At 45.3% G+C, this 25254-nt stretch overlaps 1 protein-coding gene across 1 annotated transcript; it reads right to left on the bottom strand.

Annotated features, from left to right (window-relative positions):
- Positions 1–22812, bottom strand: LOC143277349 (uncharacterized). The gene is made up of 5 exons (XM_076582134.1): positions 22708–22812; positions 13331–13747; positions 4517–4650; positions 2719–2962; positions 1–158 (listed from the first exon to the last, which is right to left on the bottom strand). The coding sequence occupies exons 1-5, from the start codon at positions 22760–22762 to the stop codon at positions 1–3; spliced, it is 1008 nt and encodes a 335-aa protein (XP_076438249.1). The 5' UTR covers positions 22763–22812.
- Between the last annotated feature and the right edge of the window lie 2442 nt (positions 22813–25254).

Raw genomic sequence — 25254 nt, 5'->3', positions numbered from 1 at the left:
CTAACCGCACACGGCAGTCTCCATTGCCGTCTCCACGACAGACAGTGATTCCAATGCCCACCACAATTCATCACTGTCAGTCCCACACACCCACCCTGCTCCAAATGCTTCAGACCATTGTCCGCTGTTGTCTGTGGTGGGTGCCAGCATAGAAGGCTCTGAACACAGCAGCCAAGATGGAGTAAAAAAGAATTGAATACTATGAACACTAACACTTAGGGAAAAAGAAGAAACAAAAAATGAAAGGGACCATATGGGTGGTGTGGGAAAGAAGAAGAAGAAGAAGAAGAAGAAGAGAAGAAGAAGAAGAAGAAGAAACAAAGAGAGGAGAACAGAACATTATTAAAATAGAATAAGACAGAATATGATATATTTTATTGTCATTAAACATTAATGATATAAGATGCATGCAGGTCCTATGCAAGTCTCCAAAATATGACGTCCAAATATGTTATATCCCTTCGCTGCACGTTAATTCACCATCATCTGTTATCTGCCATATACATTATAACCATTCCATACAACGATTGCGTATGCTTAATACAGCTCATTTACTCCCCCTGCGTCCTCCCTCCCCCTCTCCCCCCGTCTTCTCTGGTCTCTCTCTCTTCCTCACACTTTCCTTTCCTCACGTTTCTTTCCCTTATCCCTTCCTACTTACCATTCACAGTGCTCACTCACTTGTGTGTTAGAGAGGAGAGAGTGAGAGAGAGAGAGAGAGGTTGTGTGTGTGTGTGTGTGTGTGTGTGTGTGTTGTGTGTGTGTGTTGTTGTGTGTTGTGTGAAAGAGAGTGGGAAAAGACAGACAGACAAAGACACAGAGAGAAGATGGTGGGGATAGGTGGGTAACAACACAAAGCAAAAAGTGAAGAATAAATGAAGGAGGCAGAGAAAGAGAGGAAACTAAATACAAAAAACACATCCACTATGCTTGTGAACATTTTCCTACTGACATGACCAGAGACTTTTTCATTCACACAGCAAACTCGCCCCACCTCACCCCTTCACACTCACACACACACACACACACACACACACACACACTCACACACACACACACACACACACACACTTACCCCACCCCCACCCCTTCACACACTCATAAATTCGCCCCACCCCAACCCTTCACACACACATACACTCGCCCCATCCCACCCCTTCACACACACACACACTCGCCCCACCCCCACTCCCTTCAAACACACACTCACCCCACCCCACCCCTTCACACACACACACACACACTCAACCCACCCCTTCACACACACACACACATTCACCCACCCCGCCCATTCACACACACACAATCTCCCCACCCCCATCCCTTCACACATACACGCACACACTCGCCCCACTCCAACCCCTTTACACACACACACACACACACACACACACACACACACACACTCACCCCACTCCACCCCTTCACACACACACACACACACACACATACTCGCCCCACCCCCACCCCTTCAGACACACATACACACTCACTACACCTCCACCTCTTCACGCACGCACACACACACACACACACACACACACACACACACACACACACACACACACATTCGTCCCACCCCATCCCTTCACACACACACACACACACACACACACACACACACTCGCCCCACCCCCACCCCTTCATACACACACACTTGCCTCACACCACCCTTCACACACACACTCGCCCCCCACCCCTTCACACACACACACACACACACACACACACTCGCCACACCCCACCCCTTCACACACACACACACACACACACTCGCCCCACCCCACCCCTTCACACACACACACACACACTCGCCACACCCCCAACCCTTCACACACACACACACACACACACACACACACACACACACACACACACTCGCCCCACCCCACCCCTCACACACACACACACACACGCGCTCGCCCCACCCCACCCCTTCACACACACACACACACACACACACACACACACACACACACACACACTCACCCAACCCCACCCCTTCACACACACACACTCACCCCACCCTTCACCACCACTCACCTCACCCCACCCCCTCTCACACACACACACACACACACACACACTCACCCACCCCACCCCACCCTTCACACACACACTCACTCACCCCACCCCACCCCTTCACACACACACACTCACCCCACCCCACCCCTTCACACACACACACTCACCCCCACCCCTTCACCACACTCACCTCACCCCACCCCTTCACACACACACACACACACACACACACACTCACCCCACCCCACCCCACCCCTTCACACACACACACACACTCACCCCTACCCCCTTCGCACACACACACACTACCCCCACCCCTTCACACACACACACTCGCCCACCCCACCCCTTCACACACACACACACACATACACACCCACACACACACACCCACTTCCCCCACCCACCCTTCACACACACACACACAGACCCCACCCCACCCTTTCACACACAGACACAACACACACACACACACACACACACACACACTCACACTTCCCCCACCCCACCCCTTCACACACACACACACTCACCCCACCCCACCCCTTCACACACACACACACACGCCCCACCCCCACCCCTTCACACACACACACTCACCCTACCCCACCCCCTTCACACACACACACTCGCCCCACCCCCACCCCATCACACACGTTCACCCCACCCCACCCCCTTCACACACACACTCACCATCAGGAGTGACCGTCCCCACATAGTGAGAGGCGGCGAAACGTTCGTAGCCTTGACCGTTGCGGCGCACGAAGCACTGGTACTCGCGGCCCGTGTCGTTTAAGGCGACGCGCCTTCGAAGGCTGCTGGTCTGCTCCTTGAGGCAGGCCTTGGAAGTGAAGCCACCCGTGGTGATGTCTGACTGGGGACCGTCGTAGGTTGACCATCCCATGCCCAGCCGTCTGTACCGCCACACCCACGTCACCTGCAAACACCACCAGTGCCCGGTCAGAGCAGATTGGAATAGGATAGCGCAGTACAGAACAGTGCAGTTATAACAGAACAGAACAGGACTGGATATATCAGACCTACATGTCTAAGGTGCAAAAAAACCCCAAAAAAGCACAAAACAAAACCAAAAACAAAAAAAACAAAACAGCTTAAGAACTGATTATCAAGTACAAAGAAGACAAAAAAAAAATATATTCATGGCTTTCTATAAAATAAAATAAAATAAAAAGGGTTAAACAAAATCTTTTTTTCAAAGTGAACAGACTAGCCAGACAGAAAATAACAAAGGAAAAGATGGCAGGAAAACAAACAAAGAAGAAGAAGCCAGAAACAAAGAGAACGACAGAAAAGAGGAAAATATCTTGCATAGAGTTTCCGCAAGGGAGGGATACTGTTCAACCAGGCTGAGAGATACAGACACCCTGCAGTGTTGATCAGGAAATGTCAGCAACACTCCCCACGATGGCACTGGTGAAGTGGATGACCTTTCGACTGCCGTGTGTGGTTCCAGTCTTTCCACAGCACGCTCAACCCTGGGTAGGAGCCGGCCACAGGCCCCCCAAAAAGTTAAAAACCCATAAGGCTCAACCCCACTTCTTCCCAGTCTTCAGTCCATAAAGATAACCACTTTGCCATGGCGACTGGCACAGTTTTTAACAAGGTTTCAAACTGCACTGAACACATTTCAGCCAGGAAAGAGCAAAAGGAAATGGAAAGCGAAAGACAGGGGAACCTCCCCCCCCCCCCCCCTCTCCAAGTCCAAAGCCAAATATTTTATTACGATATATGGAACAACCCACTGAAGGTCAACACAAAGAATAAGCAGTGTGCATTAATTAATCACAATATGGAGCACAGGCTTTAGGGTGGTCGGCCAGCCCAGTATCAAACTTGTCTGCTTTACACTGGTCAGGTACAGGGCTGGACAAAGCGAAAATGTTGTCTCCCCTGCTGGGCTGGCCCAGACTGCACTAATCAACCCGATGAGACACATGTTTGTCTCTCTTGAGAAAGGCATCAATGCTCCAATTAAAAGACCAAACAAAAAATTTACAAGAAAACACCCCCTGCACCCCCCCCCCCCCCCCCCAACACCGGCAACAACAACAAAAAAGACAGTAAGACAATATCAATACCCCTTTTTGGTTGGGTCGGTATACTGGTCAGCCCAATACTAGACATGCTGTATCAATGTATGTCTAAAAAAGACAATAAGACAATATCAATACCTCTTTTGGGTTGGGTCGGTATACTGGTCAGCCCAATACTAGACATGCTGTATCAATGTATGTCTAAAAAAGACAATAAGACAATATCAATACCTCTTTTGGGTTGGGTCGGTATACTGGTCAGCCCAATACGAAACATGCTGTATCAATATATGTCTAGTCAGGATGGCATCAACACTTTGAAAAAAAAAAAAAAAAAGGGAGAATATTAGACAGGACTTGAAGGAGCCCTGGAAGGAGTTGAAGAGGAGAGAAGACGGGAGGGGTGGAAGAAAGAAACATGTGAGCCACGTCCTTACCACCGGGTCGTTGGTACCACCCGTGGTGTTGACAGATCCCACAGGCCCCGTGCAGGTCAAGGTCAGTATCTGGTTCACTGCCCACAACGTCTGGTCCGGAGGGAACGCGGTCATCTCCAGCTGTCCTGGACTCACTGGGCCAGATTGAAAAAAAAAAGGAAAAAAGATTAAGAGAGGGGTGGGAGTAGGGGGGTTCTCAATGTATACTGCATCAAAAGGGTGTGTGTTTACATCGATATACTGTGTGTGTGTGTGTGTGTGTGTGTGTGTGTGTGTGTGTTCAGCACATGTGCCAAAATCTTACATGTGTGCAAGGAAGCTATGCCTGCATGCATAGTGTGACTAAGTGTACAAGCATATGTATGCATATAATGCAAACCAGTTAGAGTATCAGAGTGTGTGTGTGTGTGTGTGTGTGTGTGTGTGTGTGTGTGTGTGTGTGTGTGTGTGTGTGTGTGCACTCATGCATACAAATTCTGTGTGTGTGTGTGTGTGTGTGTGTGTGTGTGTGTGTGTGTGTGTGTGTGTGTGTACATCAATATACTCTGTGTGTGTGAGTGTGTGTGTGTGTGTGTGTGTGTGTGTGTGTGTGTGTGTGTGTGTGTGTGTGTGTGTGTGTGTGTGCACATGTTGTGTTTGTTCCCTATGCTTGGATTCGAGTCAAATTCAAAGTTGTCGGTTTTTTTTCCCTTTTTGTCTAGAAGTGATGGACATCTGTATTTTCTTTTACAATCCCACTATACTGAGTATCTGTTTTAACTGAGCAGATATTGCGTCACCTTTATGGATCAGTGCGCATACTTTGACGCTATGGCAGAATGGTAAAAGACGCTCACCTGCCAATGCAGACAGTCCATGAGGGTCTAGGTTCGAATCCTGCTCTCGCCCTTTCTTCTACGTTAACTGGAAAATCAAACTGAGTGTCTAGTCATTCGGATGAGACGATAAACTTAGGTCCTGTGTGCAGCACACACGTTGGCCCACTGAAAAAGTACTCGTGGCAGTGAGTGTGTTGTCCTCCTCTGGCAAAATTCTGTGGAAGAAAACTACTCTGTTGGGTACACAAATATGCATGCACTCAAGGCCTGACTAAGTGCACTGGGTTAAGCTGCTAGTCAGACATCTGCCCAGCAGATGTGATGTAACATCTATGGATGGACATCTGTATTTTCGATGGAACGATGGAAGTTGAAGCTGTGCCCTCCAGTGGCTATCGTCCATCTATACGCCCGGAAACCAACATGCCATGATTCTAACCGACTCAATGAACCTCATACAGAAAATTGGAAACGGAATGGGAAGCCCAGAGTGGCATAAGGCAATGCGCAACTTTCAGATTAAAACACTCACATGGTCATACTGCCCGGGACATGCAGGAGTTAAGGGAAATGAGCGAGCTGACAGACTTGCTGGTAACGCAACACCAACGAGCGGACTACATCTAGGAAAATCGGAAATCCTCAGAAAAGTCAAAGAATATCAAAACGGACAGGTACAAGGCCATCACACCATCGATCGCCTCGAAGAAATAAAAGCAGAGAGAGGGAGCGGCCGTAAGTCTAACATGAAAGGTAGAGCACGATGCTTTGCAAATCAAACAAATATCGGCATCATTTCCAAACCAACATTGCGGAAATTTCTTCAAAACGGAACAGAGTCTCTGTGGGCTTTTCCAAATACAATAGACTGAGCAACACACTAGACGCCATGTTCTTGGCATCAGAGATCTTTTCCCATCCCTCTTGCGGCCAATCAGTGGCAGCCTCTGTGCGTGTGTGTATGTGTGTGTTTGTGTGTATGTGTGGGTCTGTGTTTTTGAGTGCGTTTGTGCATGCGTGAGAGTGTAAGTGTACACAAGTGTCAGGAGAGTTCTGTGCATGTGTGTGTGTGTGGTCTGTGTGTGTGTGAGTGTGTGTGGGGGGGGGGGGGGGTGAGGGGGAGGTGGGGTGCGGGGAGGAGGTGGGGTAGAGGATGAGGTATGTGAGTGTATGCATGCTTACACTGTGGGAGCAACAGGATATTGGAACGTTTATATGTATATATATATATATATATATATATATATATAATATATATATATATATATATATATATATCTCCCCATGCCATGTTGAGGACTCCTGTCTCGATGGTTATTTTATGTGTGCAAGAACTACTTCTTGGCTAAATAGGTTGGGTGTTGGGACTTGTTATCCAGTGTTCAGACTGAGACCCTGTTTTGGCTTGGTTTGTCTCTGGGTAGGGCTTTTTAACCCTCTTACCCCCAGGTTGCCCAGCACAAATCACCCATGAAATCCCATGCCAAGGGGAATAATTCTTGTGATTTTCGATAGTAGTGTGTCAGGTCAGGTCATTAGATCTGCTACTGGTAACCTGTAATCCAGTACAACCTGTTCAGGGTCGGGTTGCCGTCGACTAAACCGGCACTCCCACCGCTCCCTTCCGGGACTGGTGAGGCGGGTGGCTAGACACCCTTATGGAGATCCATAAAAGGGCGTCGGCTCAGAAGAGCCACCGACGGCCATCTAGTTCCACCGTGCTGTGTGCATGCCACACGCAGTTGGCCCCCTGGGTGTGTCTACCCATGCATGCGAAGTCTGGATCCGGCAGAATCTGCGGAAGAAAACCTGTCGGTTCAACGGAGAAGAAGGCGGTTACAGGCAACGCACTGTGGAGTGCAGAGAGCAAGATGAGACACCGAAAGGATATCTTGGTCATCCACTGCATCCAGGCTCATCCTCCCAGTCGTCTCCGACCTTAGTCTTGCCACTGGAAATGGTGGACCCAGACGAGAGAGTGAGGGTCGACGTTGCCGCAACTCCTCTTCACTTTAACAAAATCATCGCGCAAGTCATCAGTCATCAAAATGACCTTTCATCCTTCATCATTTCATCACCCCCAAGTCCTGTGGTGACAGGCGAGCGACGAAACGACAGGTGTGGGTACACCTGGCAGTCGCAGCGCAGACCTGCACGCAGGCGGCTCAGGCCATAGGGTCGTTCTTCGTCGACAGGAGCAGCGATGGAGCTCGGCAGCCGTCTGAGCGTCTGAGAAGCCCTCTTTAGGAATGCACTGCTCACCTCCCTGGTAATGAGGGAAGGGCCTAGAAAAGGTGCCCTAAAAATGCCTGCTCCATATCACCTTGGGCCAGCATACCCCGCGGCTGGCGGGGACCCTACATCAGCGGTCGAAACAACAAGAAAGAAAGGAAAAAAAAAACAAGGATCGTTCCTTCACCATTGGTGCTTGGAACATAAGGACTCTCCCGGACAGAGATAACGCGGAAGACCCCAAAGGAGAACGGCACTAGTTGCATCTGAATTCGCCAGATACAACATTGACATCGCAGCCTTGAGTGAGACTCGGCTTGCAGGCGAAGGCGAGCTCTGTGAACAGGGATCTGGTTACACCTTCTGGAGTGGACGAGGAAGCGAAGAGCGACGTGAGGTTGGCGTTGGTTTTGCAGTAAAACAGCACTTGTCAGCAAGCTAGCTGGAATCCCAAAGGGAGTCAACGATAGGCTTATGACCATGAAACTCCCACTGGCATCTGGCCAGAAGCACCTCACCATTGTCAGTGCCTACGCCCCAACCATGACCAACCTGGATGAAGTGAAGGCGAAAGTTCTATGAGGACCTTCACTCTGTCATTGCTGCTATCCCTAAAGCAGACAAGCTCATCATTCTTGGGGACTTCAATGCTAGAGTTGGCTCTGACTACATTCTCCTGGGATGGAGGTGATTGGAAAGCACGGTGTGGGCCACTGCAACCCAAATGGACTGCTTTTGCTTCAGACCTGTGCAGAGCACGAACTGCTGATAACAACACAGTTTTCTGCCTCCCTCCGTAACAGGACGTCATGGATGCACCCTCGCTCAAAGCATTGGCATCTCATCGATTATGTCATCGTCAGGAAAAGGGATAGGCAAGATGTACGTGTAACAAAGACCATGTGCGGCGCCGAGTGTTGGACAGACCATCGCCTTGTAGTCTCGAAGCTGAATATTCGAATCCAGCCCAAGAGACGCCCCCAAGGCCAGAAGGCTCCAAAACGGCTCAACATCGCTAAGCTGAAAAACATCACCATCAAACAGTCCTTTGTGGAGCTGCTGGAAGATCGTCTGGAATCCGCCTCTCTGGACAACCAGAATGTGGAGTCTGACTGGAGGACCCTGCGTGAGCTGATCTATAGTACAGCTTCAGAGACCCTGGGACCCATGACCAGAAAGCACAAAGACTGGTTTGATGAAAACTGTGATGAAATCAAGCAGCTTCTGGATGAGAAACGCCGTCTGCATCAAGCCTACCTGAGCAACCCAAAGTCCACATCAAAACAGGATGCGTACGATGCCATCCGCAGGATGCAGGATAAGTGGCTGAGTGACAAAGCTGATGAGATCCAGGGATATGCTGACAGGCACGATATGAAGAGGTTCTATGATGCCTTAAAAGAAGTCTACGGCCCCACATCCTCAGGATTATCCCCCCTCCTTAGTGCAGATGGGAATACCTTGATCACCGAGAAGGAGAAAATTCTCGAACGCTGGGCTGAGCACTTCAACAGTGTCTTAAATCGCCCTTCCTCCATAAATGATGAAGCCATAGACCGTCTCCCACAAGTCCCCACTAACGAAGCACTGGACGATCCGCCAACACTTCTTGAGACCCAGAAAGCAATCCATCTGCTATCCATTGGCAAAGCACCTGGCTCAGACTCCATACCAGCAGAGGTCTACAAGGATGGAGGCACTGTGCTGCCTGAGAAGCTTCATCAGCTGTACTCACTCATGTGGAAAGAAGAGACGATCCCCAGGATTTCAAAGATGCATCTATCATTCACTTGTACAAGCGAAGGGGAACCGGCAAGCCTGTGATAACCATCGGGGTATTTCATTGCTCTCCATCGCAGGCAAGATACTTGCCAGGATCCTACTAAACCGCCTCATAGCACACCTTGACCAAGGTCATTTGCCTGAGAGCCAATGTGGATTCTGGAAAGAGCGCGGAACCACCGACATGGTGTTTGCTGCAAGAGAAATGTCAGGAGCAAAATGCTGATCTGTTCTCCACCTATGTCGACCTCACTAAGGCCTTTGACACCGTGAGTAGAGAGGGACTGTGGAAGATCATGGCCAAGTACGGATGCCCTCGGAAATTTATTTCCTTGGTCAGCCAATTCCATGAAGGCATGCAGGCTCGAGTCCAGGACAGTGGCGAAACATCTGCTCCTTTTGCTGTCACAAATGGTGTCAAGCAAGGCTGGGTCCTGGCCTGTTCAGCCTCATGTTCTCTGCAATGCTTACTGATGCCTTCTGAGATGGCGATGTTGGAATCAGCCTAAAGTACCGAACAGATGGCAAGCTGTTTAACCTCAGAAGGCTTCAAGCAAAAACGAAGGTCATGACAGACATCATCAGAGACTTTTGTTTGCTGATGATTGTGCCCTCAACGCTGGATCTGAAGCTGACATGCAACTCAGCGTCGACAAGTTTGCCACTGCCAGCAGGAACTTCGGCCTTACCATCAGCACGAGGAAAACTGAAGTTCTCATCAGCCAGCCCCAGGGAAACCGTACGTTGAGCCCAACATCACAGTTAACGGTCAGAGACTCAGTGCGGTGGAGCGGTTCACATACCCTTGGCAGCACTCTGTAACGAAATGTGACCGTCGACGATGAAGTGAACGTCAGGATTGCAAGAGCAAGCGCAACTTTTGGTAGACTCAATGCAAATGTCTGGAACAGAAGAGGCATTAGTCTTGAGACTAAGCTAAAGGTCTACAGAGCAGTAGTTCTCCCCACACTACTGTATGGCTGCGAAACTTGGACAGTGTACCAACGACATGCCAAGAAGCTGACCCACTTCCACACAACATGCCTCAGGAAGCTACTGAACATCAAGTGGCAAGACAGAACCCCAGACACAGAGGTGCTTGCAAAAGCCACCCTTCCCAGCATCTTCACCATCCTGATGCAGTCCCAGCTTCGCTGGGCTGGACACGTGGCGCGCATGCCAGTCCATCGGCTGCCCAAAAGGCTCTTCTATGGCGAGCTGCAACAAGGGAAGAGATCACACGGAGGTCAGAAGAGGCGCTTCAGAGATACTCTGAAAGTCTCTCTGAAAGCGTTTGATATCAATCCCTGACTCCTGGGAGGAATCTGCAGTGGACCGTGACAAATGGCGAGCTGCTGTGCACAAAGGTGCCAAGTTGTGCGAGGCCAACAGGACTGCTGCAGCTGTTCAGAAGAGGCAAGCCAGAAGTCACGGGCAAACAAGCTCCCCGACAATGATATGCCTGTCTTTGTCTGCCCCAACTGTCAGCGAACATTTCGTCCGCAGATTGGACTTTTCAGCCATCTGCGCACTCACAGATAGATTCATGAGCATCCTCCCCCCCACCCCACCACCACCCTCCCCCCATCCCCCATCTGGATGACAACGATGGTCATCATCGATCTCGATGGACACACCACCATATCTTTGTATATATGTGTGTGGGGTTGGGGGTGGGAGATACGGGCGTGTGTGTGTGTGCTTGTACAAGTAAGCGTGTGTGTGTGTGTGTGTGTGTGTGTGTGTGTGTGTGTGTGTGTGTGTGTGCTTGTGTGTGTGTGTGCGTGTGTGTATGTGTGTGTGTGTGTGTGTGTGTGTGTGTGTGTGTGTGTGTGCCGTGGAAGCTGCGATACATAGACCAAAAATGAGTGTGTGGAGGAGGGGGGTAGAGGAGGTGCAGGGTAATGTGTGTGTGTGTGTGTGTGTGTGTGTGTGTGTGTGTGTGTGTTGCAGCTCATGTACGTTTATATGTATTTGACTGTACTTTCATAACTGTGAAACTGCATGTTTAGTGCATATGTGTTATGCATGTGTGGGTGTATGTGTGAATGTGTGTCTTCATGTTTTACATTTATTTGCTTATTTATCATCATTGTTGTCGCATTTATTTTTTTTATTTTTTATATTATTATTTTATTATTATTACCATTACTACTACATTTTTTTTTTATCATAATTATTATTTATTTATGTAATCGTATGTATTATTTATTCACCTTTTTTTTTTTCTCAAGGCCTGACTAAGCGCGTTGGGTTACGCTGCTGGTCAGGCATCTGCTTGGCAGATGTGGTGTAGAGTATATGGATTTGTCCGAACGCAGTGACGCCTCCTTAAGCTACTGAAACTGAAACTGAAACTATGGATTTGTCAGAACGCAGTGATAGTCTGATACCTTCTTAAGAAACTGAAAGTGAAACTGATAAGATAAGATAAGATAAGATAAGATAAGAATAACTTTATTATCTCCAACTGGAGAAATTTGGTCAGGTGCATTATCACAACATAGACAAGTAAACAACATGGTGACCATAGCTGTAAAAGCCAACAACAGCCCCTACAAATATTACGAAGATACAAATGTAAAAAATATCACATACATCGTTTCATACATACATCCACACACTGCAGGTAATAACTAGTATTCTTAATGTAAAAACAGAAAGAATTAAGAAACATTATTTGAATATAATTATAAACATAGCTTACTATACTACACATTGGTTATAATAGACAGATAAGATAAGAATAAAGATGAATTGCGGAAAACCACAACCAGATAATCAGCACACACCCGCACCGCACGCCCCCCCTCCCCCCACCACTCACCCCACACACGCGGATAACTTGATTAAACAAGAGTAATAAACATATGTTCTCAAATAAAAGCATTTCACATATTCGCTTTTAAAAACATTGCAATTAATTATTACATCGCAATTATTAAACAGAAAATATTTAGAATATGGACGTTAGCATTAGACATATTCATTGTACATTCATCCTGCATATTGCACATTATTCTTCCTACATATTGCACATTCATTATAACCAATTGTCACGTTTTAAGCTCAGTAAACAACACACACACACACACACACACCACACACACACACACACACACACACACACAGTTCTCAAGAATTTAAAAGGTGGATTGAACGTGGAATAAAAGTCTTCAGAGCTCTGGATTTCAACTTTAAAGTTCTGTAGCGTCGTCCTGATGGCAACAGCTCATAATACTTTGCTAAAATATGGGTGTCGTCAGTTGCTATCTGCCTGCTTTTTTTAACCACTCGACTTTCATACAGCTCTTGCATACTAGCTTGTTTCACTCCCACAATTTTACTGCATACACTCATGACATCGTTCAAAACACGCTTACTCCTCACTCCCAAACTTCCATACCAGCACATAAATGAAACTGTAAGCACGGACTCGATACAACATCGATAATAACTTTGAAGAATATTTGAATTTATACCAACATTTCTAAGCTTCTGTAAACAAAAAATTCTAGATTGACATTTCTTATGAATGGAATCAACATTTCTGTCAAAAGTCAGCTTATTGTCTAAGATGGTCCCTATTAATATTTATATTCATTGACCCTACTCCACTGTTTGACCATCAATAACAAGGTCAGCTACAGGCAAGGGGTCTTTCCGAAAATCTATTAACATTTCTTTTGTTTTCAATACGTTGAGATCCAGATAGTTTTTCTCACACCAGGAACAGAACTTTTTAATTTCACTGAAATAAATAGCATCAGAGTTGGACAGATCTTCAATTGCTGAGTCATCAGAATATTTTATGACAGGAGGGGGGGGGGTGAGAGGGGTGAGGGGGGGGGGACGTTTAGGGTGAAAGCCCTGAGTGTATCACATGATGTTTCATAACTGGACCACAGTCAAGACCAGGCGCCAAGATCACAAGCACATGATGTTACATAAGTTGACAACTTATCCAGCAAAACCGTCTCACCTTCCACCTTCAGCTCTGCTTGGTTTTTGGACGTCAGTGGTTTGGTTTGAGTGTCGAGGTACAACGCTCTACAACCATATATGGCTTCATCACCACAACCAGCTTGGTTCATCGTTAAGGTCACGGACCTCCCAACAACACTTCCAGAAGCTTCTGCACCTCGTAGATTGGCATTGGACAACAACTTGGCGTTGCCATTATTCTCTCCTGGCACTGCACTGAGGAGGACCACAGCCGAGCTACTGTCACTGGTGAAGCCCCAGCGACTTATAGACAAAGTGAGGAGCGTCGAGACACCCGACACTGGAGGTTCACAGGTAACTGTCACCTTTGTTCCACTGTCTGTTGTATTGGGGGTCAGTCGGATCACTGTGGGGCTGACACTGATTCTGGATGGAGGGCCGTCTTGGGCATCACCTGTAACAGTTTGGGGGGTGGTGGGATAGGGGAGGGTTGTAAGTCATCAGTTCATCCTTAAATCCACAAACAGGATGACATTTTAGATAATGCTTGTATTCAACTTTCCCAGGTGACAACCTGCAAAGGACAACACAGTAATAAATCACTTTTGAACAGCAGAAAGAATACAAAAATGGAAGAATGACAAGGAAATATGACTGCATTGTTTTGGGTGTTGACATCAAAATTACCTGGCTAGAAATAATACTGGCAAATAAATGTTTTCTTTCGAGAAAAAGTCAATATTCCATCTACACCTTTAACAGCGTTTGCTTTGACATGTTTCACATAAAATCAGAAACCAGCAATAAGCTAAGGTGGTTCAGTCTCGGCTCAAGAGTTTCTGTGCAATACCCCAACTCCCATCTTAAAACTCTCCACTTTTACTCATGAAGAAAGCTAAACAAAATATCATACCAGACAAGCAAAATCACACACACACACACACACACACACACACACACACACACACACACACACACACACACACACACACACACACATGTGCAGGCACAAGAACACACATACACAAATGCATGCACAAACATGAACACGCACACACACATGCATGCACACACACAAACACGCACACACATACACAATGTCTACAATTGCAAGTCTGCTATGCAGTGCAATAGAACATTTGTTATAGCTGCTTGATGTTAGCTTTTCCTATCATACTGGTTCTGTTCCTTTTTTCCCCAATGCTCTCTCTCTCTCCCTACCTCACACACACACACACACACACACACACACACACACACACACGTATATTTTTTTTTAAATTAATCTCTTGTTGCAATGCACTTACAGTAGGAAGGAGAAAGTCCTAATCTACAGTGTGTGATGAGTTTTGAAGGCAAAATAACAATTTTATTTTTTCACCCCCATGTAACAAAAATGGTACCCGTTTCGGGAGACTGACTTATATTATATATATATATATATATATATATATATATATATAGAGAGAGAGAGAGAGAGAGAGAGAGAGAGAGAGAGAAATAAATAAATAAATATATATACAACAAGAGAGGCAAGGCCTTCAAGACTCACTTGTGATACACTTTTTTAAAAATCTAATCGTTAAAATGTGTTCTGTATTTGTTATCATAAAGCTTCGCGTTTAAAAAAAAAAAGTCCTAACCAGATTCGAACCCCGCGAGTTCGGGTGAGAAGAAACTGCATTATCCATTACACTATCGTGGCTCCTTAACTGACGTTCTGAAATTCAACATTTGAACATACTTTTTGAAAGGGCGATAAATCAATTGCGGTATTCGCAGTGAGAACGCTGTTTAAATCATATTATTCTGGTGTATCTTGGGCATTCAAAAAATCTTTAAGGGCAATAAAAAAATTCTTTTTAATGGCTATCGCCAAAATCACACTGCAACATTTAGCCGTTTTCACTAGATCTAGATAGATTTACAAGTTTAGTTACACCCGCCGGGAATGTAGTACGACACGTTCGATTCAATTTCTCTTGTATGTTCATTCTAGTTTTATAGTTTTAAAGTTGATATGAAAATTTAGTATTTTGTTAAACTAATAACATGTAGAGCCAAGTACAAGTACTTCTAAACGTCGTAAGAAGTGAAAAGGACTTCATTTTGAGAAAAGTCAAGACTGGAATTTAGTATTTTCCGAAAAAGACCACTTGGGCGAATGAACATATTTAAAGCCCTGTACACTGAGAGTAAAACACACAAGCTTTTTATGTATTGAGTATAATTTCAAAATGTAATGTTTAAGATGAGAAAGATCAGTTTAAAGCAAATTAAGTCCCCTGACATTAATTGCAGAGTATTTTCCCTTTTTTTACTATCTGCACCAAAACGTTTGCAAAATAAATAAAACTTCCATGCTTAGTAAAAGAAGTTCCTGTTTGAACAAAAAATGATAATAATGACTGCTCTAGCTGTTGGGTCAGAATATCAGATCAAAGTGCCAAGTTTAGAGAATACAAAAAATATAAATATAACAGTAAATGCAGTTTGCATATAATTAGGCTTCATTTTTAAAAGTTTTTTGTGCCCATCCCAGAGGTGCAATATTGTTTTAAACAAGATGACTGGAAAGAACTGAATTTTTCCTATTTTTATGCCTAATTTGGTGTCAACTGACAGTATTTGCAGAAAAATGTCAATGTTAAAGTTTACCACGGACACACACACACACACACACACACACACACAGACAACCGAACACCGGGTTAAAACATAGACTCACTTTGTTTACACAAGTGAGTCAAAAATGTGCATGAAAACCTGCATGTGCATATATATATATATATATATATATATATATATATATATATATATATATATATATATATATATATGTGTGTGTGTGTGTGTGTGTGTGTGTGTGTGTGTGTGTTATGCACACGCAGGTTTTCATGCACATTTTTGTCAACTATTCTTTAATTCTTTACCTCATCTCCTGTCTCCCACTCCCTCCCTCCCCCCCGCCCCCCACCCCCCTCCCGCCCCCGTCAAACATCAATTGAAGTGGAAAAACAATCAGATGGCCACTACTGCTACCACACACAGTACTGTATTTTATAGCACACAGTGAGACATTTAACATTTTCTGGCATTCCGGTGATCAGCAAGAACTCTTTGTAAGGAAGCAAATGAAGTGATATATATGCCAAAAGAAACGGGATGGAACCAAAAAGAAAAATCACACACAGTACACACACACACACACACACACACACACACACACACACACACACACTCAGGCATGCACATTCAGACACACACACACATGCTTCAGTCTATTAAGGTCAGCTACACTGACAGGTAGTTTACTCGCCCCTTCACCAAAATACCACCACGTTCTCACACCCCTCGCACAACCCCACCACCTCCATCAGTCCATGCAAAACCAGCTGAACCCCCTTCACTTCCACCCTCTCTCTGTACAGCACAGCAATGCACCCAACTACCCACTCACAGTAGTCACACCCCTCATTTAAGAAGAGAAACAAGAAGCATCCTTGGACCCCTTTGAAGACACAACACTGGTATTTTGCAACAGAAATAAAGCTGAAACCAGGACTTCTGGTGATGCACACATTTCATGCTTCAATGATGCCTTGAAAAGGTAAGAGCACACTGCCAGTGCCTGTCTACTGTGTAGGTCCCTGGAACATTCTGATGTATTTCTAGATTTAAGTTTCAGTTTCTCAAGGAGGAGTCATACTCATTACACCACATCTGCTAAGCAGATGCCTGATCAGCAACGTAACTCAAAGCACTTTGTCAGGCCTTGAGTGCATGCGTACATACACTGTTTACCTACCAGAGGGGATTTCTTATACATAATTTTGCCAGAGGACAACTCTTTTGTTGCCGTGGGGTCTCTACCAGTGTGCTAAGAGGGTGCTGCACACAGGACCTCGGTTTATCGCCTCATCTGAATGATGATCAGTTTAATTTTTCCCCAGTCAACCTTGGTAGGAAGGGGGATAGATATTTCTAGAATGCACATATGAACTGAGTGAAAATTCTTTTTGGGACCTTCAGTCTGACACTAGGATTTTCTGCTACAAAGAATTCTTTCCCTTTTTAATTTTATAAGCCAGAAACTTTAAAAAGTTATGACTACAAAAGTTAAAGGTATCCCTGCCACTTCTATGTGTCGAAACGCATATTTGGTTTGAATATATGCAGTAGTAGAGTGTCCCTTTAGACTTGAACCCCATCCCTGCCATTTCTATGTGTAGAAATGCATATTTGGTTTGAATTGGCAGTACCACAGTGACCCTCTAGTCTTGAACCCCCCTAGAATTATTATGAGTCCCTGTGACTCCCGGGGCTTTTAACGTATCTGTGTTATCAGAAGTCAGACTATATTAACTTTTTTGAAAGCTTCAATGGTACGTATACATAAATAGTCAACTAATTAAAATGTATAATCAGACAATAATTAACACAAACACATATAGTTGTAAACTGTACCATTTTCTATTTTATGTTTGGATATATACAAAGTATAATTACAATAAATAAGTATCAGTATAAATAATTCACACACACACACACACACACACACACACACACACACACACACACACACACACACACACACACACACACTAAACATCAATGATGTGATACTCTTCATGTTTAAAATCCAAAGCTTTGCTCATCATTGCACCTCCCAAACACACACACACACACACACACACACACACACACACACACACACACACACACACACACACACACACACACACACACACACACACTCTCTCTCTCTCTCTCTTAAGGTTGAAACATTATTCATTTACTTTATCAATGATAAGCCAGATGTGTTGGAGTGTTTTGTAAAAATATTTGCTGATGACACAAAGGTTTAATGTGGAATAAATAATGAAGAAAAACAAATTCTGCTCCAAGAAAGTATAAATAAACTAGTCAAATGGACAGAGACGTGGCAAATTAAGTTTAACAATGGAACATGTAAAGTACTTCACATTGGTAAAGATAACCCAAAATACATTTATCATATCAACTCTGATGATATAGAAGAAGCTGAGTTAGAAAAGGATTTGGGAATTTTGGTGGATAAAAATATTAACTTTTGAACAGCACGTTAATGCTACAGTAAAAAAACAAAAAGGAAATAGAATAGCAAGCATGATCACCAATTATATCCAGTATAAAAATAAAGATGTTATGGTGCCATTATTCAAATCATTAGTAAAATCAATACTGAAATATGGTAATGTGGTATAGTCCCCTTACCTTAGAAAACATATTGACTTGATTGAAAATGTACAGAGAGGATGTACCAAACAAATTATAGGGATACCAGATAGGTAGTATTGGGTGCACGGGAGGGGTAGTACCTCTAGAGGGGGGGCCTGTCACGCTCTTCCGGGAGTGGTTCGTCCTCTGTTGGTCCCAACCGGCACCCAGCTCTCACCTATGGGTCCTAGAAGCTGCTAGCATGCGGCAGCGCCCAACCCCCGGGCAACGGCTTTGACAGGCTGGCTAAACTAGGTGAGGGTAGCTGACGGGTTTCAAATCCATGGTGAGTTAGGGCTTGTCTACCTAAGCATGTGAAGACTGGATCCGGCGGACTCTGCGGAAGAAACCTTCATGGTTCAACGGAGAGGAAGGCGGTTGCAGCAGAGAACTGTGGAGTGCTGAGGGCAGAATGAGGTACATAGGACATCCTGGTCATCCATTGCATCCGTATCCATCTCCAGTCGTCTTGACCTCGTCTTGCCACTGGATACAGACGGTCTCGGACAAGAGAGTGAGGTCGATGGTGCGCAACTCCTCCTCACTATAAACAAAGTCATCGCGCAAGTCATCAGTCATCCTTCATCCCATACCATCATTTTCCCCAAGCCCTGTGGCGACAGGCGAACGACAAAGCGACAGGTGTGGGTACACTGGCAGTCGTAGCCGCGGACCTGCACACAGGTGGCTCAGGCCATAGGGTCGTTTTTTACCGACTGGAGCAGCGGTGGAGATCGACAGCCCCCTGAGCGACTGAGCAGCCCTCTTCAGGACAGCACAGCTCACCTCCATGGCATGAGGAAGGGGCTAGAAAAGGTGCCCTAAACATCGCCTGCTCCACACCACCCTAGTCAGCATGCCGCAGCTGACAGGGACCCTACTCAAGTGGTCAACACACAAAGGAAAAAAAGAAGAAAACAAGGAGCACCCCACTGACCATTGCCACATGGAACGTGCGTACGCTTCTGGACAGAGGCGACTCAGTCAGACCACAGAGACGCACAGCACTCATTGCGAGTGAACTAGCCAGGTACAACATCGACATCGCTGCCTTAAGTGAGACCAGACTGGCAGAAGAAGGCGAACTCTGTAAGCGAGGCACAGGCTACACCTTCGTTTGGAGTGGTCGCGGACCTGATGAGAGACGTGAGGCTGGAGTTGGCTTTGTAGTGAAGACAACCCTCGTTGGCAAGCTGGCTGGCCCCCCGAAAGGAGTGAACGATCGCCTGATGACGATGAAACTCTCTTTATGAAACGGGAAGAAGTTTACCACCATTGTCAGCGCCTACGCGCCCACAATGACCAACCCGGATGAGATCAAGGACACGTTCTACGAGGACCTGAACGCTGTCATCACCACTGTTCCCAACGCAGACAAGCTCATCATTCTTGGTGACTTTAACGTGAGAGTTGGCTGTGACAGCACCTCCTGGGAAGGCGTGATGGGGAAGCATGGGGTTGGTAACTGTAACAGCAATGGCCAACTACTTCTCCAGCCATGTGCCGAGCATGACCTTCTTATCACAAACACCGTCTTCTGCCTCCCTACCCGTAACAGGACGTCATGGATGCATCCTCGCTCTGGGCATTGGCATCTCATCGACTTTGTCATCGTCAGGAAGAGGGACAGGCAGGACGTACGAGTCACGAGGGCCATGCGTAGCGCCGAGTGCAGGACAGACCACCGCCTTATCGTCTCCAAGCTCCAAGAGACGGCCTCAGGGTATGAAAGCACCCAAAAGCCTGAATGTCAACAAGCTGGAGCTAGGCAACATCAAGCAGAGCTTTGCTGACACCCTGGAGGAACGCCTTGAGTCCACCGTGCTGGACAACCAGAATGTGGAGGCAGCATGGGGCGCACCCACCCTGTTCAGTCTCATGTTTTCAGCCATGCTGGCGGATGCCTTCAGAGACGCTGACGTAGGCATTGGCATCAGGTACCGCACAGATGGCTCACTCTTCAACCTCAGGAGGCTTCAAGCAAAAACCAATGTGAGGACAGACACCGTCAACGACTTCCTGTTTGCTGATGACTGCGCTCTCTCAACGCTGCCTCTGAAGCTAACATGCAACACAGTGTCGACAAGTTCTCTGCTGCCTGTGACAACTTTGGCCTCACAATCAGCACAAATAAGACTGAGGTGATGCACCAGCCAGCTCCAGGAAAGCCTTACGTTGAACCAAACATCTTCATCAACGGGCAACGACTGAACGTGGTGGACAAGTTCACATACCTGGGCTGTACACTCTCTCGCACAGTTGTCATCGACGACGAGGTGAATGCCAGACTTGCCAAAGCCAGCGCTGCCTTCGGCAGACTCCATAAGAACGTTTGGAACAGGAGAGGCATCACCCTGGAGACGAAGCTCAAAGTATACAAGGCCATAGTTCTCACCACACTGCTCTATGGATGTGAATCATGGACGGTCCACAAACGCCACGCCAAAAAGCTGAACCACTTCCACACCACCAGCCCCAGAAAACTTCTCGGCATAAAGTGACAAGAGAAGATCCCTGACACAGAGGTGCTCACTCGTGCAAACTTGCCCAGCATCTACACCATCTTGATGCAGGCCCAGCTGCGCTGGTCAGGCCATGTAGTTTGCATGCCAGACCACCGGCTCCCCAAGAAACTGCTGTACGGCGAACTCCAACATGGCAAGCGCTCCCATGGAGGCCAAAAGAAGCGCTTAAAAGACACTCTGAAAGCTTCTCTGAAGGCCTTCAACATCAGCCACAACACATGGGAGCTGAATGCAATGGACAGACCAAAGTGGCGTTCAGCTGTCCACAAAGGCGCCAAATCCTGCGAGGCCAACAGAATCGCTGCAGCAGGGCAACGCAGACAGGCCAGGAAAAGCAGTGCCAGCAAGTCCCCGACAGCCACCACCATCCCCTGTCCACACTGCGTCAGAACCTTCTGGGCGCGGATTGGCCTGACCAGTCATCTGCGCACCCACAGAGCCCAACCCACCCACCCCCAGGATGACTAGATGGTCCTCGTCGATCCCGACGGACGAACCACATGTCCTATGAAGAGAGACTAACTAGTTTGAAACTCCCAAGCCTGGGAGTTAAGGGGTGATATGATTGAGACATATAAAGATTCTACATGGACATTATGATAAAAGCACTACACAAAACCTTTTCACTCTAAAGGGCAGTAATCATACCAGGAAACACCCACTAAAACTGAAGACATTCACCAAATCAAACCTTTTTCATACTTTTTTACTAACAGGGTTCTTAACTTCTGGAATAGTCTGCCCAGTAACATTGTCACCGCAGGAACACACAACAGTTGTATGAATTTATTAGATAAACACTGGAAGGATTATGGATTCCAAGTTAATTAGTTAATTTCTCCATAGGAAGCTAGCCATAACATTAGTAATTGCGCACTCTTGTATAAAGTATATATATATATATATATATATATATATATATATATATATATATATATATATATATATATATTACTAAAAGAAGAAGTACTTATTGATCAGGCAAAAGGCTGATGAAGCCTAAAGGCCATGACACTTGATATGATAGGATATGATAAAATAAAAGGAAATGGAGGATAAATATAAAAAAAACATATAAAGCTCAGCTTTAACTTTAAAAGCATTGTACTATCTTCAAAGCTGCTTATTTCACTAAAACTTTGCGCTTCTGAGTGCTCTATGTTTGAGTATTACAACCAACAACAACACCACCATGAAAAGTTTGCCATCAGCAAACAAGGTCTTCTTTGCGGCCAGCTATCAAGCTCAAGCTGAACCCGGAAATGGAGGTATTTTAGTGTGAAACAAAATGTAACAAAGATTCACAACTGAACTGAGAACATTTACGAAAACGTTTTAGAAAAGACAGGTTTTTTAAACTAGTGATACACTCATATCCTTTGAATAGTCATTATAAGATTTCAAGTCACTGTATTTATATAAAGATCACACCCAAAGAGGCGGGTCCGTGTTTTATGTTCATCGTTCTATTTTCATGCATGTCATACAAGTGACTGCTCTTGAATCGTTTGACCACAAGTGACACCTGCACATCGCAAATGCTTTCTCAAAAACTGTCACGTACACCTGACTGATTACGTCTAAACTACCTTCATCAAAACGACACCGTGGAAACAGATTCACTACTCACATTGCCGTATCCAACATATCAGCAGAACAAGCACCACACGAACAATAGCTGCCATTTTGCATTCGCCATACACCCTACTATGCGCAGAAAGTTTCAACCTGTCCCGTGTCTGTCCTCAAATTGTGTGACCTTTTTTTTTTTTTTTTAATTTTTTTTATATATATATAACTCGAGACAGTTTATGAACACGGCATTATTTTTTAACTCCTCGTGAGGTTCTATTTTTAGAAACTGCAAACTTTTGAGTGAGAATAATGGAATAATTAAATGTCCATGACATATAATCCCTCAACAATTCATACTCAACTTAAAAAAAAGAATTAGCAGGCACTGCTTGAATTAGCTAAAGTGGTTTGAGATGACACACCTTTCTTTTTAACTGTCCTTGTTTAATGACTTGTTTGGTGAAAAACTGTCATCTGCACGCTTGGACGATCTTCGTAATATCACTCCGCCGATGAACTTTCGCGGATGGCACGGAAAAGGTGATCAGTTTCAGTTTCAGTTTCAGTAGCTCAAGGAGGCGTCACTGCGTTCGGACAAATCCATATGCGCTACACCACATCTGCCAAGCAGATGCCTGACCAGCAGCGTAACCCAACGCGCTTAGTCAGGCCTTGAGGGAAAAAAAAGAAAGAAAAAAAAAAAGGTGAATAAATGATAGATAAGCTTACACAAATAAATAAATAATAAATAATAACTATAATGTAAAAAAAAAAATAAAAAAAAAAAAAATAAAATAAAACATGAAGCAGAGAGTGTAGAAGGAGGGAGAGGGCACACTCCCTTCTTTCCCCTATGTGCAAAACTGAAGCCTCGCTCGCTCGCGGCGCGCCGCGTCCCTCACCACCCTCTCCCTTCCACCAGACAGTAGATAGCAGCCAGGCGCAAAGGAGAAGCAACACAGAAAAAGCATGTGCGTATGTTGACTGTCTGCGGCATGTCCCCCAAAATAAATACGTGGGTTATCGACCTAATTTTGCAGATTCTCCATAGGTTTTAAAAGAGATACAGCAGAGAGAGAGAGAGAGAGAGAGAGAGAGAGAGAGAGAGAGAGAGAGAGAGAAACACTGACAAGGCGACAGAAATAATGACATATATGTCCGTTTATGTTTTACCTTTTCACTCTCTTCATCCACACCCCACACAATGTGATATACACAGTTCTAAATAATATTATCGCAGAGATAACAAGTCTGACATAATTATATCAAAATACTTGTACATATAAAAGCTACAGCAATTTAAAAACATACAAATATATACAGTAAATTAAATTACCTGCTTTTTCCTGTGATTCATGGCTGGTTCTGGCTTTTTTGGAACTTGCAGGGTGATCCTGTCGACAGGGCATTTTTCTTTTTGTTGTGACTTTAGGTGGTGGATTTGGAATGTTGAATAATGTGGGGACAGCATTCCACACAAGACTCAATTTTTCCGCACTGGGATTCATAAACTGATTTGGCTCAAAATGTTCAGAGCAAAGTTTGCAGTTAGTGTACAGGTACTCGCTGGTTTTTCCCTGTAGATCAGCTCGCCTGGTGTTCTGAACCCACTTTGTGCATCTGTACAAAAAAAGCAATATAGCATTTCAATATTTATTTTCATTCAGTTTTCAATTTATAGAAACTGGTATCATTTCATCCTCAGTTGTTCTCTTCATCCTTCTCAATACTATTACTACTACCACGACAACAACAACTACTACTGATGATGATGAAGATGATGATGATGATGACAAAGCTGGTGCTGCTGCTACTGCTGCTGTTGCTGCTGCTCCTGCAACTGCTTCTACTATTACTGCCATTCCTGCTAAACTGAGTGATTACTGATTACTAGAAAGATTTGACTGGCGTCTACTGCAAGTAGTGATTACTATTACTATGACTGCTAGCTGAGCAGTCTACCATAACCACTACACTACAACCATAGCAACACATTCAGTGTTGCATAATTATATCAATGCATCACTATGGTTCTAATCACTAAAACAGTGCCTCATTTTGGGTTCAGTTTTGATACCCAAAGTCACAATCACAAAACGTCACGGATACCTTTCACAGCTCTACTTTCGGTTTTGCTGAAAACTACTTTCACTTTGCACACTCGGCTAAACAAAGCTCTGACTAACGAATGTAATAACGACATAAATGTCCATATCAACACGATACCTCATTAAACAAAATCATGAAACGCTTACCTGTCTTCATCTTTGGGAAATCGGAACAATGTCCATCCTTTTTTGCGCGAGTTTTTGCAGTTTACAGCAGAACACCAAGCCATTTCCTCTGTTGCCGTAACTGTCTGGCCGCTTGAGGGCGCATACTATTTCCGGGCGAGAGCTGCTCGCGCGGCGGCTTCACGCGAAGCGCTGAGTGATTCATCTCGCTAAGTTTAGTGACTCTGCATGAAGACACACATTCACATATGCACCCACACATGCATAACAGATATGCACCGAACATGCAGTTTCACAGATATGAAAGCACAGTCAAATACATATAAACGTACATGAGCTCCAACACACACACACACATTACCTTGCAC

The sequence above is a fragment of the Babylonia areolata genome, chromosome 34 (genome assembly GCF_041734735.1).
Source record: "Babylonia areolata isolate BAREFJ2019XMU chromosome 34, ASM4173473v1, whole genome shotgun sequence".
NCBI lineage: Eukaryota > Metazoa > Mollusca > Gastropoda > Neogastropoda > Buccinidae > Babylonia > Babylonia areolata.
This window is presented reverse-complemented; position numbering and strand designations above follow the sequence as displayed.

Bases quoted from the DNA above. Each gene is read 5' to 3' on its own strand.
- LOC143277349 (XM_076582134.1), bottom strand. From the start codon at position 22,762: ATGGCAGCTATTGTTCGTGTGGTGCTTGTTCTGCTGATATGTTGGATA. The intron at 13,748-22,707 runs GTGAGTAGTGAA...AAACTGTTACAG, and splicing joins GATATGTTGGATACGGCAAT to GTGATGCCCAAGACGGCCCT. The intron at 4,651-13,330 runs GTGAGACGGTTT...AATCTGGCCCAG, and splicing joins AGCAGAGCTGAAGGTGGAAG to TGAGTCCAGGACAGCTGGAG.